The sequence below is a fragment of the Lithobates pipiens genome, unplaced genomic scaffold, assembly GCF_037356315.1.
Source record: "Lithobates pipiens isolate NorthernLeopardFrog02 unplaced genomic scaffold, aLitPip1_a1.2 Scaffold_30, whole genome shotgun sequence".
NCBI lineage: Eukaryota > Metazoa > Chordata > Amphibia > Anura > Ranidae > Lithobates > Lithobates pipiens.
This window is the reverse complement of record NW_027507791.1, coordinates 35,231,456-35,249,172: the sequence shown is the minus strand read 5'-3', so window position 1 is coordinate 35,249,172 and position 17,717 is coordinate 35,231,456. Positions and strand designations below refer to the sequence as shown.

General features: G+C 47.4%; 2 protein-coding genes across 2 annotated transcripts in view; both read left to right on the top strand.

Moving 5' to 3' along the window:
• Positions 1 to 17,717, top strand: part of LOC143942631 (NACHT, LRR and PYD domains-containing protein 12-like) — a 1,996,551-nt gene that overhangs the window by 1,798,133 nt on the left and 180,701 nt on the right. The gene's annotated exons all lie outside the window — the stretch shown is intronic.
• Positions 1 to 17,717, top strand: part of LOC143943386 (NACHT, LRR and PYD domains-containing protein 3-like) — a 243,417-nt gene that overhangs the window by 125,500 nt on the left and 100,200 nt on the right. Inside the window, exon 4 of the mRNA XM_077465120.1 lies at positions 15,975 to 16,040. Within this exon, the coding sequence (XP_077321246.1) occupies positions 15,975 to 16,040 (66 nt within the window). The remainder of the gene's footprint in view (positions 1 to 15,974; positions 16,041 to 17,717) is intronic.

Sequence of the window (17,717 nt, the reverse complement as noted above, 5' to 3'; positions counted from 1 at the left end):
CTTCTAAGATTGCCCTGTATTTGGCTCCATCTATCTTCCCATCAACTCTGACCAGCTTCCCTGTCCCTGCTGAAGAAAACCATCCCCACCACATGATGCTGCCACCACCATGTCTCACGGTGGGGATGGTGTGTTCAGGGGGATGGGCAGTGTTAGTTTCCCCCCCACACATAGTGTTTTGCTTTTAGGCCAAAAAGTTAAATTCTGGTCTCATCTGACCAGAGCACCTTCTTCCACATGTTTGCTGTGTCCCCCACATGGCTTCTCACAAACTGTAAATGGGACATCTTATGGCTTTCTTTCAACAATGGCTTTCTTCTTGCCACTCTTCCATAAAGGGCAGATTTGTGGCATGCATAACTAATAGTTGTCCTGTGGACAGATTCTCCCACCTGAGCTGTGGATCTCTGCAGCTCCTCCAGAGTTACCATGAACCTCTTGGCTCTTCTCTGATGAATGCTCACAATGCCCAGCCGGTCAGTTTAGGTGGATGTCCATGTCTTGGTAGGTTTGCAGTTGTGCAATACTTTTTCCATTTTTATATGATGGATTGAACAGTACTCTGAGATGTTCAAAGCTTTGGATATTTTTTTATAACCTAACCCTGCTTTATACTTCACAACTTTATCCCTGACCTGTCTGGTGTGTTCCTTGGCCTTCATGATGCGGTTTACTCATGAAGATTTTCTAACAACCCTCTAAGGGCTTCACAGAACAGCTGTATTTATACTGAGATTAAATTACACACAGGTGGACTCTCTATTTACTAATTAGGTAACTTCAGAAGGCAATTGGTTCCTTGTAATAGAAATAAAAGTGACAAGTTTTTTTAAAAGAACAGTGTAAAAATAAAAAATAAAAGGTCAAATAAATGTTAAATGCCCCCGTCCCACTGAGCTCACGTGCAGAAGTGAACACATACATGAGTAGCATCCGCATATGAAAATGGTGTTCAAACCACACATGTGCGATATCGCCAAGATCGGTAGAGCAAGAGCAATAATTGTAGCCCTAGATCTCCTCTGTAACTTAAAACATGCAACCTGTAGATTTTTTTTAATGTTGTCTATGGAGATTTTTAAGGGTAACATTTTGTTGCAATTTTGAAGCGTGACATTTTGGTTATCAGTTTACTCAGCGTAACATTATCTTTCACAGTATAAAAAAATTGGACTAACTTTACTAAAAATGTATTTTTTTCCCCAAAAATACTCTTGTAAGACTGCTGCGCAAATATGGTGTGACAGAAAGTATTGCAATGACCACCATTTATGAGTATGAGTAAATATGAAAAATTGGGGGAAACGGATGGGTGGGAACCCTGAATACGAGCCAGCGCAGGATTAGGCAGAGGAGGAGGGATATGTACCCCTCAGACTCCTCCCACAAATGCAGGCTAGCCTATGGCCAGCCTTCTTACTTGTAGTCAGAGTCTTCACTTGGAAATGTGATACCCTAACTACCAAGACCTGAGGTGTGCCTTGGCCTAGCTGGTCAGTATGCCTGAAAGAGAGGGCAAAAAGACACAATAGTAGGTGTGATAAAAATCTAGATGAAAGGTAGGTAACAAACTGTCTAACAGGGTAGCACATGCTCAGATGGCTTCAGAACGCAGGTTTGGTGTATCAGCTATGATAGGATAAACACCAACGTCCCAGGAATTAATAATAAGGAGGGACCCCCTGCTAGGAACATGCCACTGCCCAGAACCCAGATGAATATCCCGTAATTGATGGATGAAGCCTGATTTCCGAGAAAACCCAGACCTGGGAACTAATTGCTTGTAGTGTGAGGACATGTGAGTGGAAAAGGAGCAAAGGCTGACCCAAGGATCCTTTGTCAAATAATGGTAGAGAAGACCGAATAGACACCAGTTGCATAACACAGTAAAATTCCCCACGAACCCCTGGCCTGTCTATGCTTGGTATGGGGAAGTTTGAGAGGGTAAGCCGCAAAAATGGACAGCAGTTTGCAGGGGTCTGAAGTGCTAAATGCCGGATGGATGTGTTTGATAGTTTTGGCAGATAAGACCAATATGCTGAGTCAATAAGCACCATTTAAACATGGAGAAACCCTACCTGACACCCAGAATCTGGTCTCACACTATATACCTCGAATCAAGCTTCTACTTGTGGCCTGACCACCAAGTTGAGTCTTGAATAGAGGAAGGAGGGCCGAACTTCATTCTGGGGAATAAGTCTCATAGCATGATTTCAGCATACCCAAAGTGACTGTTAGCCCCTGTCATGGTTATGCAATAGAGTTTGTCTGCTTACCTGTCTGCATGTGTTCATTTATAGAGACCAGCCGAGCTTCACCTGACTGCTTTTATATCCTTCCTCTGGCATGGCTCCACCCTAGCTCCTATCAGACAACTCTATATTAACCTGTGCACTGCTAGCCTAACCTGCTGATCAACCTTTGTGTGTTAGCTTCCTGTTTCCTGCCGTGTGCTCTGCTACTGTTTTCCGTTACCGACTTTGGCGTGTTTTAACTATCTCTGTTTGCCTGTGACCCTGACCTTTTGGCGTGTACCCGACTATTCTTGTCTGCTTGCGGCCCCGACCTTGGCTTTGTCCCTCATCATCCCTATCCTCCTGTTGCCTACTGTGGGTGTGAGCTGGGGGACCCTGGGGGTCGCGACCTGGAGCCAGTTGCAGCCAAGTCCATCCTCACCACTCGAGGCTCTGATGAACACCTGCTGGCTCTTAGACTCCGCGCCCCAGGGAATCTCACGCTCTAACCCCAGTGGGATTTGTCCCCCGTCTGCAGCAGTCAGCCGTAGGGTCCACAACTTTGCGGTGCACCCCTAACCCTACAGTGTGCATCTGTCACCTGGGCTCTAGGTGACCTGACAGCCCCCTTTTGAAACATGCTGGGGTCAGACAAACAATGACTGGTCTGATGTACTTGAGTATTTCTCCAGGCAACATCGTAATCAAGAGATTGCGCTGAGAATGGAACCAAGAATAACAATGACGTTTGGCCCAAACCTACCACTTTGTGGGCCGTCAAGGGGTCATTGGCCCAGCACACACCCTGAGAGAGACTATAGATCCCTGGGTGGTAACCAGGGTCTTCATGTAACAGGACATGACCTGAATGAATTAACCCCTGACCCCCCTTCAGGTACCCAAGACCCCAAAATAATGCTTGGCAAGGTTTCGAAGCAAGGACTGCTTTTGACCCAAGGGTAAGCCCAGTGTTGACATGACATCCGCACCATCGACTTGCCCCACCAGTGGGCAGGTGTGATGGAAGTGCAAGAATGATGACATCAGTTTGGATGCCGCTACACCCCCCAACTGTAGCAAGTGCTGCATCAACATATCCACGGATGAGTACCTTGATAAGCAGGAAAGAGAGCAGCCAAAATGTAACAAACAATATTGGAAACTTGCCACTGGGCACCCTGGTGTCCTTGCCCCATACCTTCAGAATGAAGGTAAAGAACCAGACAAGTAACCCTAGGAAATACCACCTCCAGTAACTTAATGGCAACAAAAGCATGACTGTCTGCCAAGATACTATAACAACAGAATCTGACGAGATAGTGATGAGGCCCACATGCAGGCCTGACCAGTGCCTCCGGCAGGCCTGTCTGAAGACCGGGAATGGGAGATTCCGACACTGCCCCTGACAAGGTACATGCTTGGCTCAGGCATCTTAAACCAGAAGGCTTAACAAGCCCGGTGAACCAAGGGGATGTATGAAGAGCAGGAGCTGGAGGTGTGCTGACACCCTGTCCCTGACCGAGCGAGCTTTGATCACCTCCATCCTGTCTTGGAACCATAACAGACCATGGAGAGCAAATTATCCCACATAAATCTGCGTTAAAAGAATAATGCCCAGAACCTGTTCCATGCCGGTGGATGGGAGTAGCTGGGACAGAATTGGAAACAATCTGAAGAAAACTGCCTTCCTGGCTGTGGCCAGGAAAGGAAAACCCCTGTGACAATGCTCTGCTGCGTGCTTTAGTATGGACCAACTCCTTGATGACGGAGGACTACCATGCTCCAAACCCCCACGTGAAGTTGAAGGGATGAACATGAATAGTTGCTTCCAAAATGTGCGGCATGCCCAACCCAAGAAAAACAAATTATGGAAGTGCCAACAGACAACCAGACATGAAAACACCACTCCTCTGTGCCTACCCGAGTGTGAGGATGAACCTGATGACGCCCCCTAATGTATGTGGTAAGTGAGCCTGAGTAAACTGCAGCACAGAGACAGGTAGTAAAACTGAAACACTCAAGGCTATTGTACCCACAGGCCATGGTGGGTAGTCGTACAGGTCTAATGAAATGAATGTGCACCGTATGACGTGTGGTATATGGGCAAGAAGATTGTGGTCAACAATCATTTTAAAAACGAAACCTCAACCCACATGGATCTGTAGCGGTGACAGATCCTGAGATTTGGGGGCTGCTAACTAAACCCAGGTGTACGAAGAACCTCAAATGAAAGGTACGATGAGACATGGACAAGCTACGACAGAACATGCTGGACATAACCGCTGACAGAATCGCTATGACAGAAATGCTATGACGAACACACTGTGACAGAACCGCTGTGAAAGGACCACAGACCACGCTAACAAGAACCTCTGTGACCGATCTGCTATGAGAGAAACATGAAATGACAGAGCCACTGTGACAGAACCCGCTCTGACTGGAACCCGATGTGACTGGGACCCTCTGCGACTTGAACACACTGTGACAGAACACGTTTATGACAGCACCGGCTATGACTGAACACGCTGTGACTGGAACATTGTGATTGCACACATGATGACAGTGCCTACTATGACAGCACCTGCTATGACAGTGCCTGCTGTGACTATGACACGCTATGACAGCCCCCTCTGACAGAACACGCTGGAGAGGAATGCTATGACTGAACACACTGTGACCAAGATGCTAAGGCTGAACACACTGACCGACCATGCTAGGACATCACCCGCTATGACTGAACACGCTAGACTAGAATGCTAGACTCAACACATAGTGACAGCACCCGCTACGACTGTGACACACTATGACAGCCCTGCTATGACAGAACATGCTTTGACCGAAAGCGGTGACTGAATACATGACAGCACCTGCTATGACTGAAACGCTACAACTGAACCACTGAAACTTTATGACTGACCACCCTATGATAGAACCGCTATGACTGAAATGCTACTACTGAACCAATATGATTGAAATGTTATGACTGAACACCCTATGACTGAAACGCTATGACTGAAACACTATGACTGAAAAATGCTAAAACTAAAAATGCTCTAACAGAACCGCTATGACAGAAAACACTGCAACTGAAAAGGCTGTGACTGAAAGTGATATGACTGAAAATGCTGTGTGCAGAACCAATATGACCAAAAATACTGTGAGAACCGCTATGACTGAATGCTGTGACAGAAAATGCTATGACTAAACCGCTATGACTGAAAACGCTGTGAGAACTGCTATGACTGAATGCTGTGACAGAAAAGGCTATAACTGAAAAGGCTATGACAGAACCGCTATGACTGAAATGCTGTGACAGAACCTGCTGAGGCAGCACCGATGTGACAGAACAGCTAACAGCTAACCGCTAAGACAACCTGCTATGGCAGCCCTGCTGACAGAACCGCTATGACCGAACATGCTATGACAGAAATACACTATGACAGGAACACAGGCAAGGAATCCTATGAACTGACCATGGCAGTGGAGCTAACCCACCAACCACCCCACCCATCCTGGCAGTGCCCTCATTGACCCCTCTCCCCCCTGAAGCTGGCAGGAAGACATGCCACAAACAGGCCTCACAAAGTGCTGCCCGATGAACCTGCTGGTCAGCACCCCCTGTGAATTGATCATAGTAACTTCCAAGACCTGAGGATATACGTTCAGGAGCTGCAATTGCAGCCTGGTACAGGCATGGAGAGGTCAAATGATAACAGATGGTTTCCCCATGAAACTGGGGGGCACATGGGGGCAGGGGTGGTAGAAGAGTGACTATATTTCCGAGAGCTGGAGGAGCTGCAGTGAAGAGGGTTGGAGGGACGGAGACTAGGAGGAGCTGGAGTGCAGTCAGCTGGAGGGGGAGCTCCGATCCCAGCCAAGAGCCAGAGGAGACAGGCCCCCCGATGAAACCAATTTCGGCACCACACCGGCATGACCTGGGAGAAGTGGGTGGACGGACACCCCCCTGATGCCAGGGAGACCTGGGAGAAATTTTGAATGGACGCCCCCTTCCCCCCGGCGTGAGCCCCGGGAGAAGCAGGTGAGCAGCCCCCTCGATGATGTCAGATAGAGCATTGAATATGTGGGTGGACATGCGGGTGGTCCCCTGATGGTACCCGGCGTGAGCACTGGAATAAGCGGGTGGGCGGCCTCCTCAATGGTGCTAGATTGAGCCCTGGATGCATGGGTAGACAGGCGGTTCTCCTGATGGTACCCGGCGTGAGCACCGGGAGAGGAACCGACACCACTGTTGCTGCCAAAAAACACACAATAAGGGAAAAACAGAAACTAAAGTGCATCAGCCGTAACCCTGAATACCAACACATGCAGGATCAGGCAGAGGAGGAGGGATATGTACCCCTCAGACTCCTCCCACAAATGCAGACTAGCCTATGGGCACCCTTCTTACAAGTGGTCCATATAGTGAACGTGGTAGTGAGTAATTCACTTTAAGGTTTGGAGGAAAAAGGATTTCATCTCCAAATACAGAAAGGTTTCTTCACAGTAAGAGCTGTGAAAATATGGAATAGACTCCCTCCAGAGGTGGTTCTGGCCAGCTCAGTAGATTTGCTTTAAAAAGGCCTGGATTCTTTCCTAAATGTATATAATATAACTGAGTACTAACATTTATAGGTAAAGTTGATCTAGGGAAAATCCGATTGCCTCTCAAGGGATCAGGAAGGATTTTTTTCACCTGCTGGAGCAAATTGGATCAAGCTTTTCTGTTTTTTTTGCCTTCCTCTGCATCAACTGTTGGTGTAGGATTGTGTGTGTGTGTATATGGGATTGTATGTTTTTTGGTTGAACTGGATGGACTTTTTTTCAACCTGACTAACTGTGTAAAAATGTAATATACTGCAGTAAACATACACAAAAGCACCTCCAATATACTGCAGGAAACATACACGAACACACCTTATTATACTGCAGTGAATGTGCGATAATGCACCTTAACCACTTCGCACCCGCGCTATAGCCAAAAGACAGCTATAGCTGTAAAACAGGAGGACCCGACGTCCTCCTCTTTACTTCCCCTCTACACGCCACTGCGGGCGCGCATCGGAGAAGTTCTGTGCTGGCCGTGTTCCTTGGACACAGCCAGTCACAGTGGCCGTTTACAGTGAGATCAGCTTGTCTAATGGGAGATGATCTCATATGTAAACATATGAGATCATCTCTCATCGCTGGCTCTCTCTCCTCACACAGAGACAGCGTGTGTGGAGGGAGAGATGAATCGCTGCAGAGATGCAATGGTTAGTGAGATAAAAAAAATAATGAAAATAAAGTTCCCATCTGTCCCCACTGCCACCTGTCCCCACTGCCATCTGTCCCCATTGCCACCTGTCAGTGCCATCTGCCCCCACTGCCACCTGTTAGTGCCATCTGCCCCCAGTGCCACATGTCCTCAGTGCCATCTGTCCCCAGTGCCACCTGTTGTCAGTGCCATCTGTCCCCAGTGCCACATATAAGTGCCATCAGTGCCACGTGTCATCAGTGCCACATAGTGCCATCGATCATCAGTGCCACATAGTGCCATCTGTCATCAGTGCCATATCAGTGTCATGTGTCATCAGTGCCACATATTACTGCCATCTGTCATCAGTGCCACGTGCCATCAGTGCTACATATTAGTGCCACGTGTCATCAGTGCTACATATTAGTGTCACGTGTCAGTGCCACGTATAAGTGCCACCTGTCATCAGTGCCACGTGTCATCAGTGCCACGTATTAGTGGCATCTGTCATCAGTTCCATCTGTCATCAGTGCCACGTCTGTGTCATGTGTCATTGTCCTGGTGCTCCAGGGCCTTCAAAAGTGTAATAGGCAGTCAACATGTGTAATTTATGCTCCTAGAACACATGATGGTGCTCCCTGCATGTTGGGCCTCTCTAAGTGGCCAGGCTGTGGAAAAGTCCCACACGTGGTATTGTAATACTCAGGAGGAGTAGCAGAATTTATTTTGGGGTATTATTTGTGGTATACACATGCCAAGTGAGAGAAATAACCTATTACAATGACAATTTTGTGGGGAAAAAATAAAATAAAATAAAAAAATTTTCATTTTGCAAAGAATTGTGGGAAAAAATGACAACATCAAAAAGCTCATCATGCCTCTTACTAAATACCTTGAAATGTCTACTTTCCAAAAAGGGGTCATTTGGGGGGTATTTGTACTTTCCTGGCTTGTTCGGGTCACAAGAAATGAGATCCGCCACCAGTACATCAGATGTGATCAATTTTGTATGATTCGCACCACAGCTTGTGGAGTCTCTAACTTTCACAAAGACCAAATAATATCCACTAATTTGGGTTACTTTTACCAAACATATGTAGCAGTATAAATTGTGGCCAACATTTATAAAGAAAATTTAATAGTTTGCAAAATGTTATCACAGAAACAAAGAAAATGTGTTTTTTTTTTCAAAATTTTCAGTCTTTTTTCATTTATAGCGCAAAAAAAAATATAAAATCCAGAGGTGACATTGCGCATGCGCGAGGCTTCCAAGATGGCCGCGATCATCTAAAGCTCCGCTGCCTCGCGGAACAACGGAACCCCTACCGCACGGCACGGCTACCCTTCCGCTTCCCGAGTTATAGGGGCGGAATCCCGAAGTGTTGGGGCACATTTCTGAATGACCGGTGGACTGGCTAAACGCAATCTCGGCCCGCTGTTCGCTTCATTGGACGTGAGGGAGAAATCCAAGATGGCCACCGCAGCACAGCTCCTGTCTCAGGATCACAGATCCGCAGGCACAGTGGATTTCAGGTCAGATACAGACTTTCCTCCTCTCCACGCCACCCCAGGCAACCCCAGGGGTCTCCCCAAGGAAGCCACACCGTCCCCGGCCTCCACGGTCTCTCTGCTGGAACGCACCATCCAGGAGTTCTCTCCCTCCCCAGCGGGGACCTACAGAGTTACCCAGACCGCCATGGCCCCCCACGAGGCTGCTCATTCTGACCCAGTCTCCCACATGGATGCCTTGTTTGGCAAATTCTCTGAATTATTAGAGAGGGGCCTCTCCCAAACTGCCTTGCAAATCACGGGGGAATTGAAAGCTGATTTTATTAACCTAGGCTCCCGGATCGAAACGATCGAACATAAAATGGAGGATACCATAGCCAGATCCATCCAAAACTCCAGACACATATACTCAGTACAGGAGCAATTGGACATAGCCATGGCCCGTATAGATGACCTCGAAAATAGGTCACGCAGATATAACGTCAGAATTCGCGGGCTCCCAGAATCAATAACTGATGTGTCCAGGGCGGTGCAAGACCTCATTCAACAGCTAGTCCCAGACATCCCAGCTACCAAGCTTGAACTTGACCGGGTTCATAGAACCCTCGGCCCCCCTAGGAAGGATGGCACCCCGCGAGATGTTCTGGCCAAGCCACATCACTTCTCGGTGAAAGAAGAATTCATGAAGAGAGCCAGATCCCTGCAACACGTCAATTACCAGGGACACCAGGTTCAGATCTTTGCGGACCTCTCCCCCTCCACGATACAGAGACGAAGAGCTCTAAAACCCCTCTTGCTTGCAATGTCCCACAAAGACATAAAATACAAATGGGCATTCCCTTTTGCGGTCAGGTTCACGGACAAAGGGAAGTCTTTTGCCTTCTCCACTTTTCCCGAGGGGGAAAAGCTCCTCACCAAGCTGAAAATCATCTCTCAAGAAGCTGACATGGACACTTCTAACCCTAGCCAGGGATCTAACAAACGACCCACTCCTAACAGCCCACAATCCCCGTTATGGACCTCCGGAAGAGCCAAGAAGGTCAAGGATAATGCACCCACCTGAGCAACTTCCAGTCCCATTACCAATCTCTCCATTTTGTGACTGACCGTCCGAGGTCCTGGAGAGGGCCGGAGGACTGCTCCCCAAACTTGGAAAGTTTGGCCCTCCAACCCTTTTTGCCCTCCCCTTGCCTAGGACTTGTGCTACCCTTGTTCTACCCTTATCCCCATTGCCTCCAATAATCCGGGACGCTATGCAGTACTCTGTCCATCTACTGGACTGCCCGTAACCCCGCATATATTTGTTTTTGTTTACATACCCTCGAAATGGGCCCCAAGGTCGCTTTGGGGATTTCCCAGGGGGCTGCATTCCTCAGCACCCCCCCTGGATGTACCATCCTTCCTTATGCCTTAGGCTCAGCGTTCATTTCTTAGCCCCAGTGTCTTCTAGGCATTATGTTTAGCCGTGCCTCAAAAGAAAAGTTCCTTTTTATGTATATTGCAGCTTTTATGTTATTGCTATTTAAAGTTGATTTCACAGTTCGGGTAGTTACCCGACTAGGGGTCCCCAGTTCCGCGAGGGACCACATGTGTAACTCTCCCTCCCTCGGCCTTTCCCAGGCGTCTGAGGGTCGGGACTCCTGACCTTATGGGTCGGTTGTCTTCATTGTGTTTGCTTGGGATTTCGGGGGGTGTCTCCTGCCCTGATCTCCTCTTTCTCTTCTCAGGAACCCTTTCTTTCCTTGCCCTTTCTCCCCTTCTCTTCCCCCTTGATGGTAAGCTTCCCCCGTTGAATGTTTGCATGACACTATTTTTTTTCTCCTCAGGTTGGGCTGAGCCAACCCAGTCGACATGGTATCCTGGGAGACATCCTCGGGCCACCGATCTCAATGCCCTTACCAAGATCCCAGCTATAGATTGGGTAAGTGAGGTCGTTTTCAGTTGCTGGGCTCCCCCTCTGCTCCATGGCTGATCCACAGGCTGCTAGGCTTAAGATAGCCTCCCACAACATTCAGGGTCTTAATTCCCCCATCAAACGGAGAAAAGCCCTCGATTACTACAAATCCCTGAAACTAGATATAATTCTGCTTCAGGAAACCCACTTTCCTATCCGGTATAGTCCCAAGTACCTACATGCCCACTTCCCTCAGTTCTTCTTAGCCAACGCGGAATCCAAGACCAAGGGGGTGGCCATTTTGATGGCCAAAACATGCAAATTCAATAAGAGTTTTGAAAAAGCGGATCCGGAGGGCAGATTTTTACTTGTAAAGGGCACTGTGGGGGACCAACTGTACTCCTTGGTCTCCTACTATGCCCCAAACACGGGTCAGGCCAAATTTTTCGAATCCATGCTACGTATTTTAGCACCTCTTTTAGAGGGGACGGTTATTGTCGGAGGAGACTCTAACGTCGCCTTTGATCAAGGACTTGATAAATCCTCCCCCTCACGTCCCCGCTTAACCAGGCCCACAAAGGCAAGCTTACGGATTGCCAAATTGCTACACGCTCATGGGCTATCCGATGTCTGGCGGGAATTAAACCCCACAAAGAGAGACTACACTCACTTCTCAGCGCCTCACCAATCATATGCACGCATAGACCACATACTTGTCCCCTCCTCGCTCCTTCCCAGGATGCTCAAAGCCTCCATCACTGACACAGTGATCTCAGATCACTCTCTTGTAATTGTGACGGCCCTGGGGGGCTCGAGTGGGAGACATCCTAGGCATTGGAGGTTAAATGAATCCCTCCTCTCGGAGCCATCACGAGTTATAGATCTCGACAAAGCATTGAAGGAATATTTTTCTATTAATGCGACTCCTGATGTCTCCCCCGAGACCCTGTGGGCGGCGCACAAAGCTTACATTAGGGGAAAATTCATGCAACTGGGTTCTCAAATAAAACGGGAAAGGCAATCAACCATCCTGAAGCTAGAAGAGGAATACTCTAAACTCAGAGCTCTTCACAAAAAGGACCCCCTCCGTACCCCCACGGCCATACTAGACAGGACTCGCTTAGAACTAAATCTCGCCCTCACCACGAAAGCTGAAAAATCAGTTAGGTGGGCTGGCCACAAATTTTACTCACAGGCGGATAAAATAGGCACTCTCCTGGCCAATAGACTCTCCCCTAGAACTAAGCTGAGCACCCTCCCTCGGATCAGAAGCGCGGGACTCCCGCCCACGTCTAATCCGGTCACAGTTCTGAATGCCTTTCAGAAATTCTACACCTCTCTCTACAGTAGCTCCCCACCCCCCAAAGATAACCTCCTCCCAAAGTTTTTGGAGGGTCTGCCCATCCCGGTCTTATCGGACGTTCACAAACAAGTTATGGAAGCCCCCTTCCAGACAGAGGAGATACTGGAAGTCATTAAGACTCTTAAAAAAAGCTCCGCCCCTGGTCCCGACGGCCTTTCGATCCCTTACTATAAAGCCTTTGCCAACACGCTAGCTCCCCACCTGGCCAATCTCGGTAACCATAAAGCTAATGGAGACCCCCTGGATCCCCACCTTAACACGGCGTATATCACGGTCATCCCCAAACCTGGCAAGAACTTGGAAGATGTCAGCAACTACAGACCGATTTCCCTTATTAATAATGATCTCAAAATTCTTACGAAAGTTATGGCCAATAGGCTAGCCTCCTTTATTGGACGCTATGTCCACAAGGATCAAGTTGGTTTTATTCCTGGCAGACAGGGACCTGACCAGATTCGGAGGGCGATCGACATTATCTCCATTTTGCAGTCTAATTGGGAAGGGGGATCCGGACAATCTGGCTTCCTCCTTTCCTTAGATATTCAAAAGGCTTTCGACTCGGTCTCATGGCAGTACATCTTCCAGCTCTTTGACAGGTGGGGATTTGGGGCTCGCTTTCTTGGCTTATTACAGGCCTTATACTCCCAGCCGAGGGCCCAAATTCGAATGCAGGGATACCTTTCTGAGCCAATTCCCATCACCAGGGGGACCAGACAGGGGTGCCCCCTATCCCCCCTCATATTTGCAATAGCCATTGAAACACTGGCGATCGCAGTCCGCCACAATATGGACATTAGAGGTGTCCAATGCGGTAGTCAAACGCACAAATGTGGACTCTTCGCGGACGACATACTGTTGTTCCTCACTTCCCCCCTCACAACCCTACCCAACTTATCCCGGGTATTGGACGACTTTGCCAAGGTCTCAGGCTTGAGGGTTAATTACTCCAAGTCTGTGGCGTTGAATGTTTCTCTCCCCACTCACCAAGTCCTCTCTCTCAAACAATCCTTTCCGTTCCAATGGAGTGACACTGCCATCCAATACTTGGGTATCTCCCTCACACCTAAAATAGAGATGCTATATGCCCACAATTACCCCAAATTATACAGACAGCTGGAAACCGACCTCTCCTCATGGTCTAAACATGAATTATCCTGGCTTGGCCGGATTAACTCCATAAAAATGACCTTTCTCCCCAAAATCCTTTACTACTTTCGAGCCCTGCCAATACCAGTTCGGAAGGACCACCTTTGCTCTCTGCAAAGCAAAATACTGAAATATATTTGGGGTAATAAGGGATACCGTCTACCGCAAAACACGCTCTTCCTGCATAGACGCAGAGGGGGGCTGGGTCTGCCTAACCTCCACAAATACTACCTTGCAGCTCGCCTAGCCCAACTCTCCTCGATCTACTCCAAATATGAGAAACCGGACTGGCAGTCCATAGAACGCTGTGCGGTACCCTCCTATACACTAGATTTTTTATTATGGTGCCCGCCCAAAGCCAGGCCGCCCATCATGTCCCCATCCCTTTCTCACTCCTGTGCCCTATGGGACGGCCTTCGCAAAGAGCCTTCCCTAGTCTCCACTATAAGACCCCTTGCTCACATGTTCCGTAATCATGACTTCCCCCCCGGTCTGAACATTGAGGCCTTCAGATGGTGGTTGGACAAGGGACTATACCGGATAGGTCACTTTTTTAATTCCAGGGGTCCGATTTCCCTAGCTTATTGTATCGAACACTTGGAGCTACCAAACACAGAGAGGTTTCGCTTCCACCAAATATCTCACTACCTGAACTCACTTTGGAAAAACAAACCCCTTCCTCCTCCCTTTACTGAATATGAAGCCTGGTGTGGTGGAGTCGGGGAGCAGAGGGGTGGTATTTCAGTGATCTACACGGCTCTCACTTCCCCAACGGGTAAATCCCCCTATATGACGGCTTGGGAATCTGATCTCCAGACCTCTGGGAGTCTCGAATCCTGGCAGCTGGCCTTAGCCAGATCCTTTCGTGGGATCCAGAACACCTCACTAATGGAGGCTAGCATCAAATTGATAACCAGGTGGTACCTCACTCCAGTAAGGCTAGCCAGAATATATCCCACGGCTAATCCCTTATGTTTCAGGGGGTGCCAACTTCGTGGCTCCATGATCCACATCTGGTGGGAATGCCCTAGACTCCGTTCGTTCTGGACTAAAATATTCAACTTGATTTACTTAGTCACAGGCTGCCGGGTTTCGAGAACTCCAGAGGTTGCGTTACTCAATACCCCGATTCCTTTGATGTCTGGTAACATTCAGAAACTAACTTATTTTATTCTATTAGGAGCCAAAATTGCGATTGCCTCCGCATGGAAGCAACCCAAACCCTCCTTCCTCGCAGTTAAGAGGAAGATATCGTGGATAATGTCCCAAGAAAAACTATCAGGTATTCTGTCAGACACCACACCTAAATTCCGAAAGGTGTGGGACCCTTGGGCCCGTTACATGGGAATCTCTCTGCTGCCGGGGGTACCCCCAGGCCCTCCCCTAGGAACCAGACCTCACCCCTAAAGCACCCATCCTTACATTGATTGTGAAACATTCCCTCGCTATATCCTTTCACCCTTTCAGGACATAGCTTACCTCCCCCGACCCCTCTGTTCTCCTCTTCTTCTCCTTTCTTCTCTTCTCTGTCCTCCTAGTCGTTCTAAGATTTTGGTTTGCTCAACAGAGCTGTAATTGACAAGTTTACCATACAGTCCAATTTAATGTTGCGGTACCCACGGCAGACGATCCCCCGACTATTTTTCCCCTCTGCGAGGGAGGGGCCTGGGAGGACACTCCCTCATCCTGGCACAGCAAGTTCCCTATTAGGGGTGTCGGGATGGGGGCTCCTGGGAGTTACCCTAATAGTTCTACCTGGGGGGCTCTCCCGGGGGGGACACCCTCCGTTTACCTCTTATTGATGTGGCCCCTCGATAAGGAAGGGCTTGCAGACTGTACACACTTGATATTGTCTGTTTTTCACTAATGTCTCATGTTTTTTTACTTACATTGTGACAGCAGGCCCTCCCTGCTACTGCTAGTTTGTGTACTGTTTTACGTATGTAAGTGCCTTTAATATAAAATAAAATATTTTGAAAGTAAAAAAAAAAAAAAAAAAAAAAAAAAACAAAAAAAAAAAAAAAAAAAAAAAAAAAAAATCCAGAGGTGATCAAATACCACCAAAAGAAAGATCTATTTCTGGGGGAAAAAGGACAAAAATTAATTTGGGTACAGTGTTGCATGACTGAGTGTCAATCAAAGAGTGAGAAAAGCTGAAAATTGGTCTGGGCAGGAGGGGGGTTTAAGTGCCCGGTAGGCAAGTGGTTAATATCCTGCAGTAAACACCCCCTGAAACACTAGACTATAAGAATGAATGGTCGCACTGCACTAACACTACACTATCACTGTTTTCACTCTACACTGTAGCACACTAACTTGCTAGTAGCAATGAACAGAGCCCTTTTCTATCTCTCCACTCCAATATCACACTCCTACTCTATTCCCTACACTTATTCAGATTACAATCCTAATCAGATCACTTCTGTATATTTATATATGGTCAGAATATGGAGAATTTTACTCTGACATGTTACATGTAACATAGGATTTGTTATATTCTGTTGTGTGGACATAATTGTGATGTGTATTTAGGTGGGAAAGGTCAGCTTCAATCATACATGACTCAGGGCCATCATCTTATATTCCTCTCTATAGGTGAGGATCTGCCGGATCTGATTCTGCTGGATGAACTCGGACATTCCCTGACCCCGGAGCTGAAAGGTAAATAAAACCCGTAGTGTATCTATCACAGGAATCACTTTGTGTAAGGTGCGGAGATGGTGTTGGAATAATTACACTTCCTTTGTACCATCTACTCCACTGAGGACTTCTAGATCTGAATCTTTAGAAATTATAATGATGAGCGATGTACACCGATTATACTGGATCTGGGGTCTGTCTTCTCTTACCAGGTTCATAGTTCTTGAACACTAAATTGTATTCCATTTTATTCCACGGCCAGAAGCTCATTGCAGGAAATGGATCTATAAAACGTGTTCTCACCAATGGACCACTGTATTCTGCATTGCCCTTTATAAACTGTAGCCTGACAACTTCAGATGTCAGAATGCTTCTGTGTGAGGTATTGTGACATCATAACCCAGCAGATGTGTTTATGAATTACTTATTACATTCCTAGTTATCATCTGTAATATCTTAAATATTTTGTTTACCTTCTTGCATTCTATAAAGATAAAGGAAGATTTTTCTTATGCTCATTGACGGACACAGCCTCTTCTTTATCCAGATAAATGATTAATATGGGCTATTGGTGCTACCTCCAATCTATATGTTCAAACTATTAAGGTTATTAAAATTACCGTTAGTGAACCTCACCGTTTCCCAGGCTTAAAGTATATCTATATTAGTGATGTATCCCTTTCCCTACTCATATATGTATGATTGATGGCTTCACTGATTATATATCCATCCACATATGTAGTAGCCTCTATTATTGGGTGATATATTCTATCAGGGGACTATGAGTCAAAAATTGGATATAAGAGGGAAGAATAATAAATATAAACATAATCTGTAAATACACTAATTATGTTTGATTCCACTAAGTTGTGCAAATTTCCCCTCACAAGTGTGAACTAGCTGATTTCCAAAAAAGACACCATATAGTTATTCTATACATTCCAGTGACCTTATTTATGTGTACATAACACCTATCAACTAGTGTGGATTAATGTAATTAACCTCCCTAGCGGTATCCCCGAGCGTGACTCGGGTTAGGTTTTCTATTGTACTATCGGTATCCCCGAGTCACGCTCGGGGTAACATTGCAGAGCGGCGAGCGGAGATCTTACCTTCTCCCTGCGCTCCAGCGATGTTCTCCGCTGTCCTCCGTGTCCTCCCCTGTGATCGCCGACGCGATTGCCGGCGAGGTCACGCCATCCTCACTTCCTGGTTCCGTTCTCTGCGAGCAGCAGCGGCGCACGGGAGCGGAACTGGGCGGGAAATTCAAAAAGTTACACAACACAAACACATAAATCACCATTGGACCAGCTGAGTGACAGCGATAGCGACATGGAGTTGCTCGCAGAAATTAGCGATAGTGAGTCGGTGGGAGATTTGTCGTCTGACACTGACACAGATCTGACAAGTGACAGCGGTGATGATCCTGCACCTGACCTCAGCGATGTGCGCAATTGGTGCCCTATCAACTGCGATACAGACCAGGTAGCGCCGCCAAGATTCCCTTTCACTGGATCACCTGGGATGAAGGTAGATGTCGAACGTGACAATCCCCTGGCATACCTGCAATTATTTCTCACTGAGGATGTAATTGAAAAAATTGTCACAGAGACAAATCGCTACCAGGTACAGCAATCCGCTACGCTGCATGCCAGGTTTTCCCGAAGCAGAAAGTGGGAACCTGTGACCAAAGAGGAC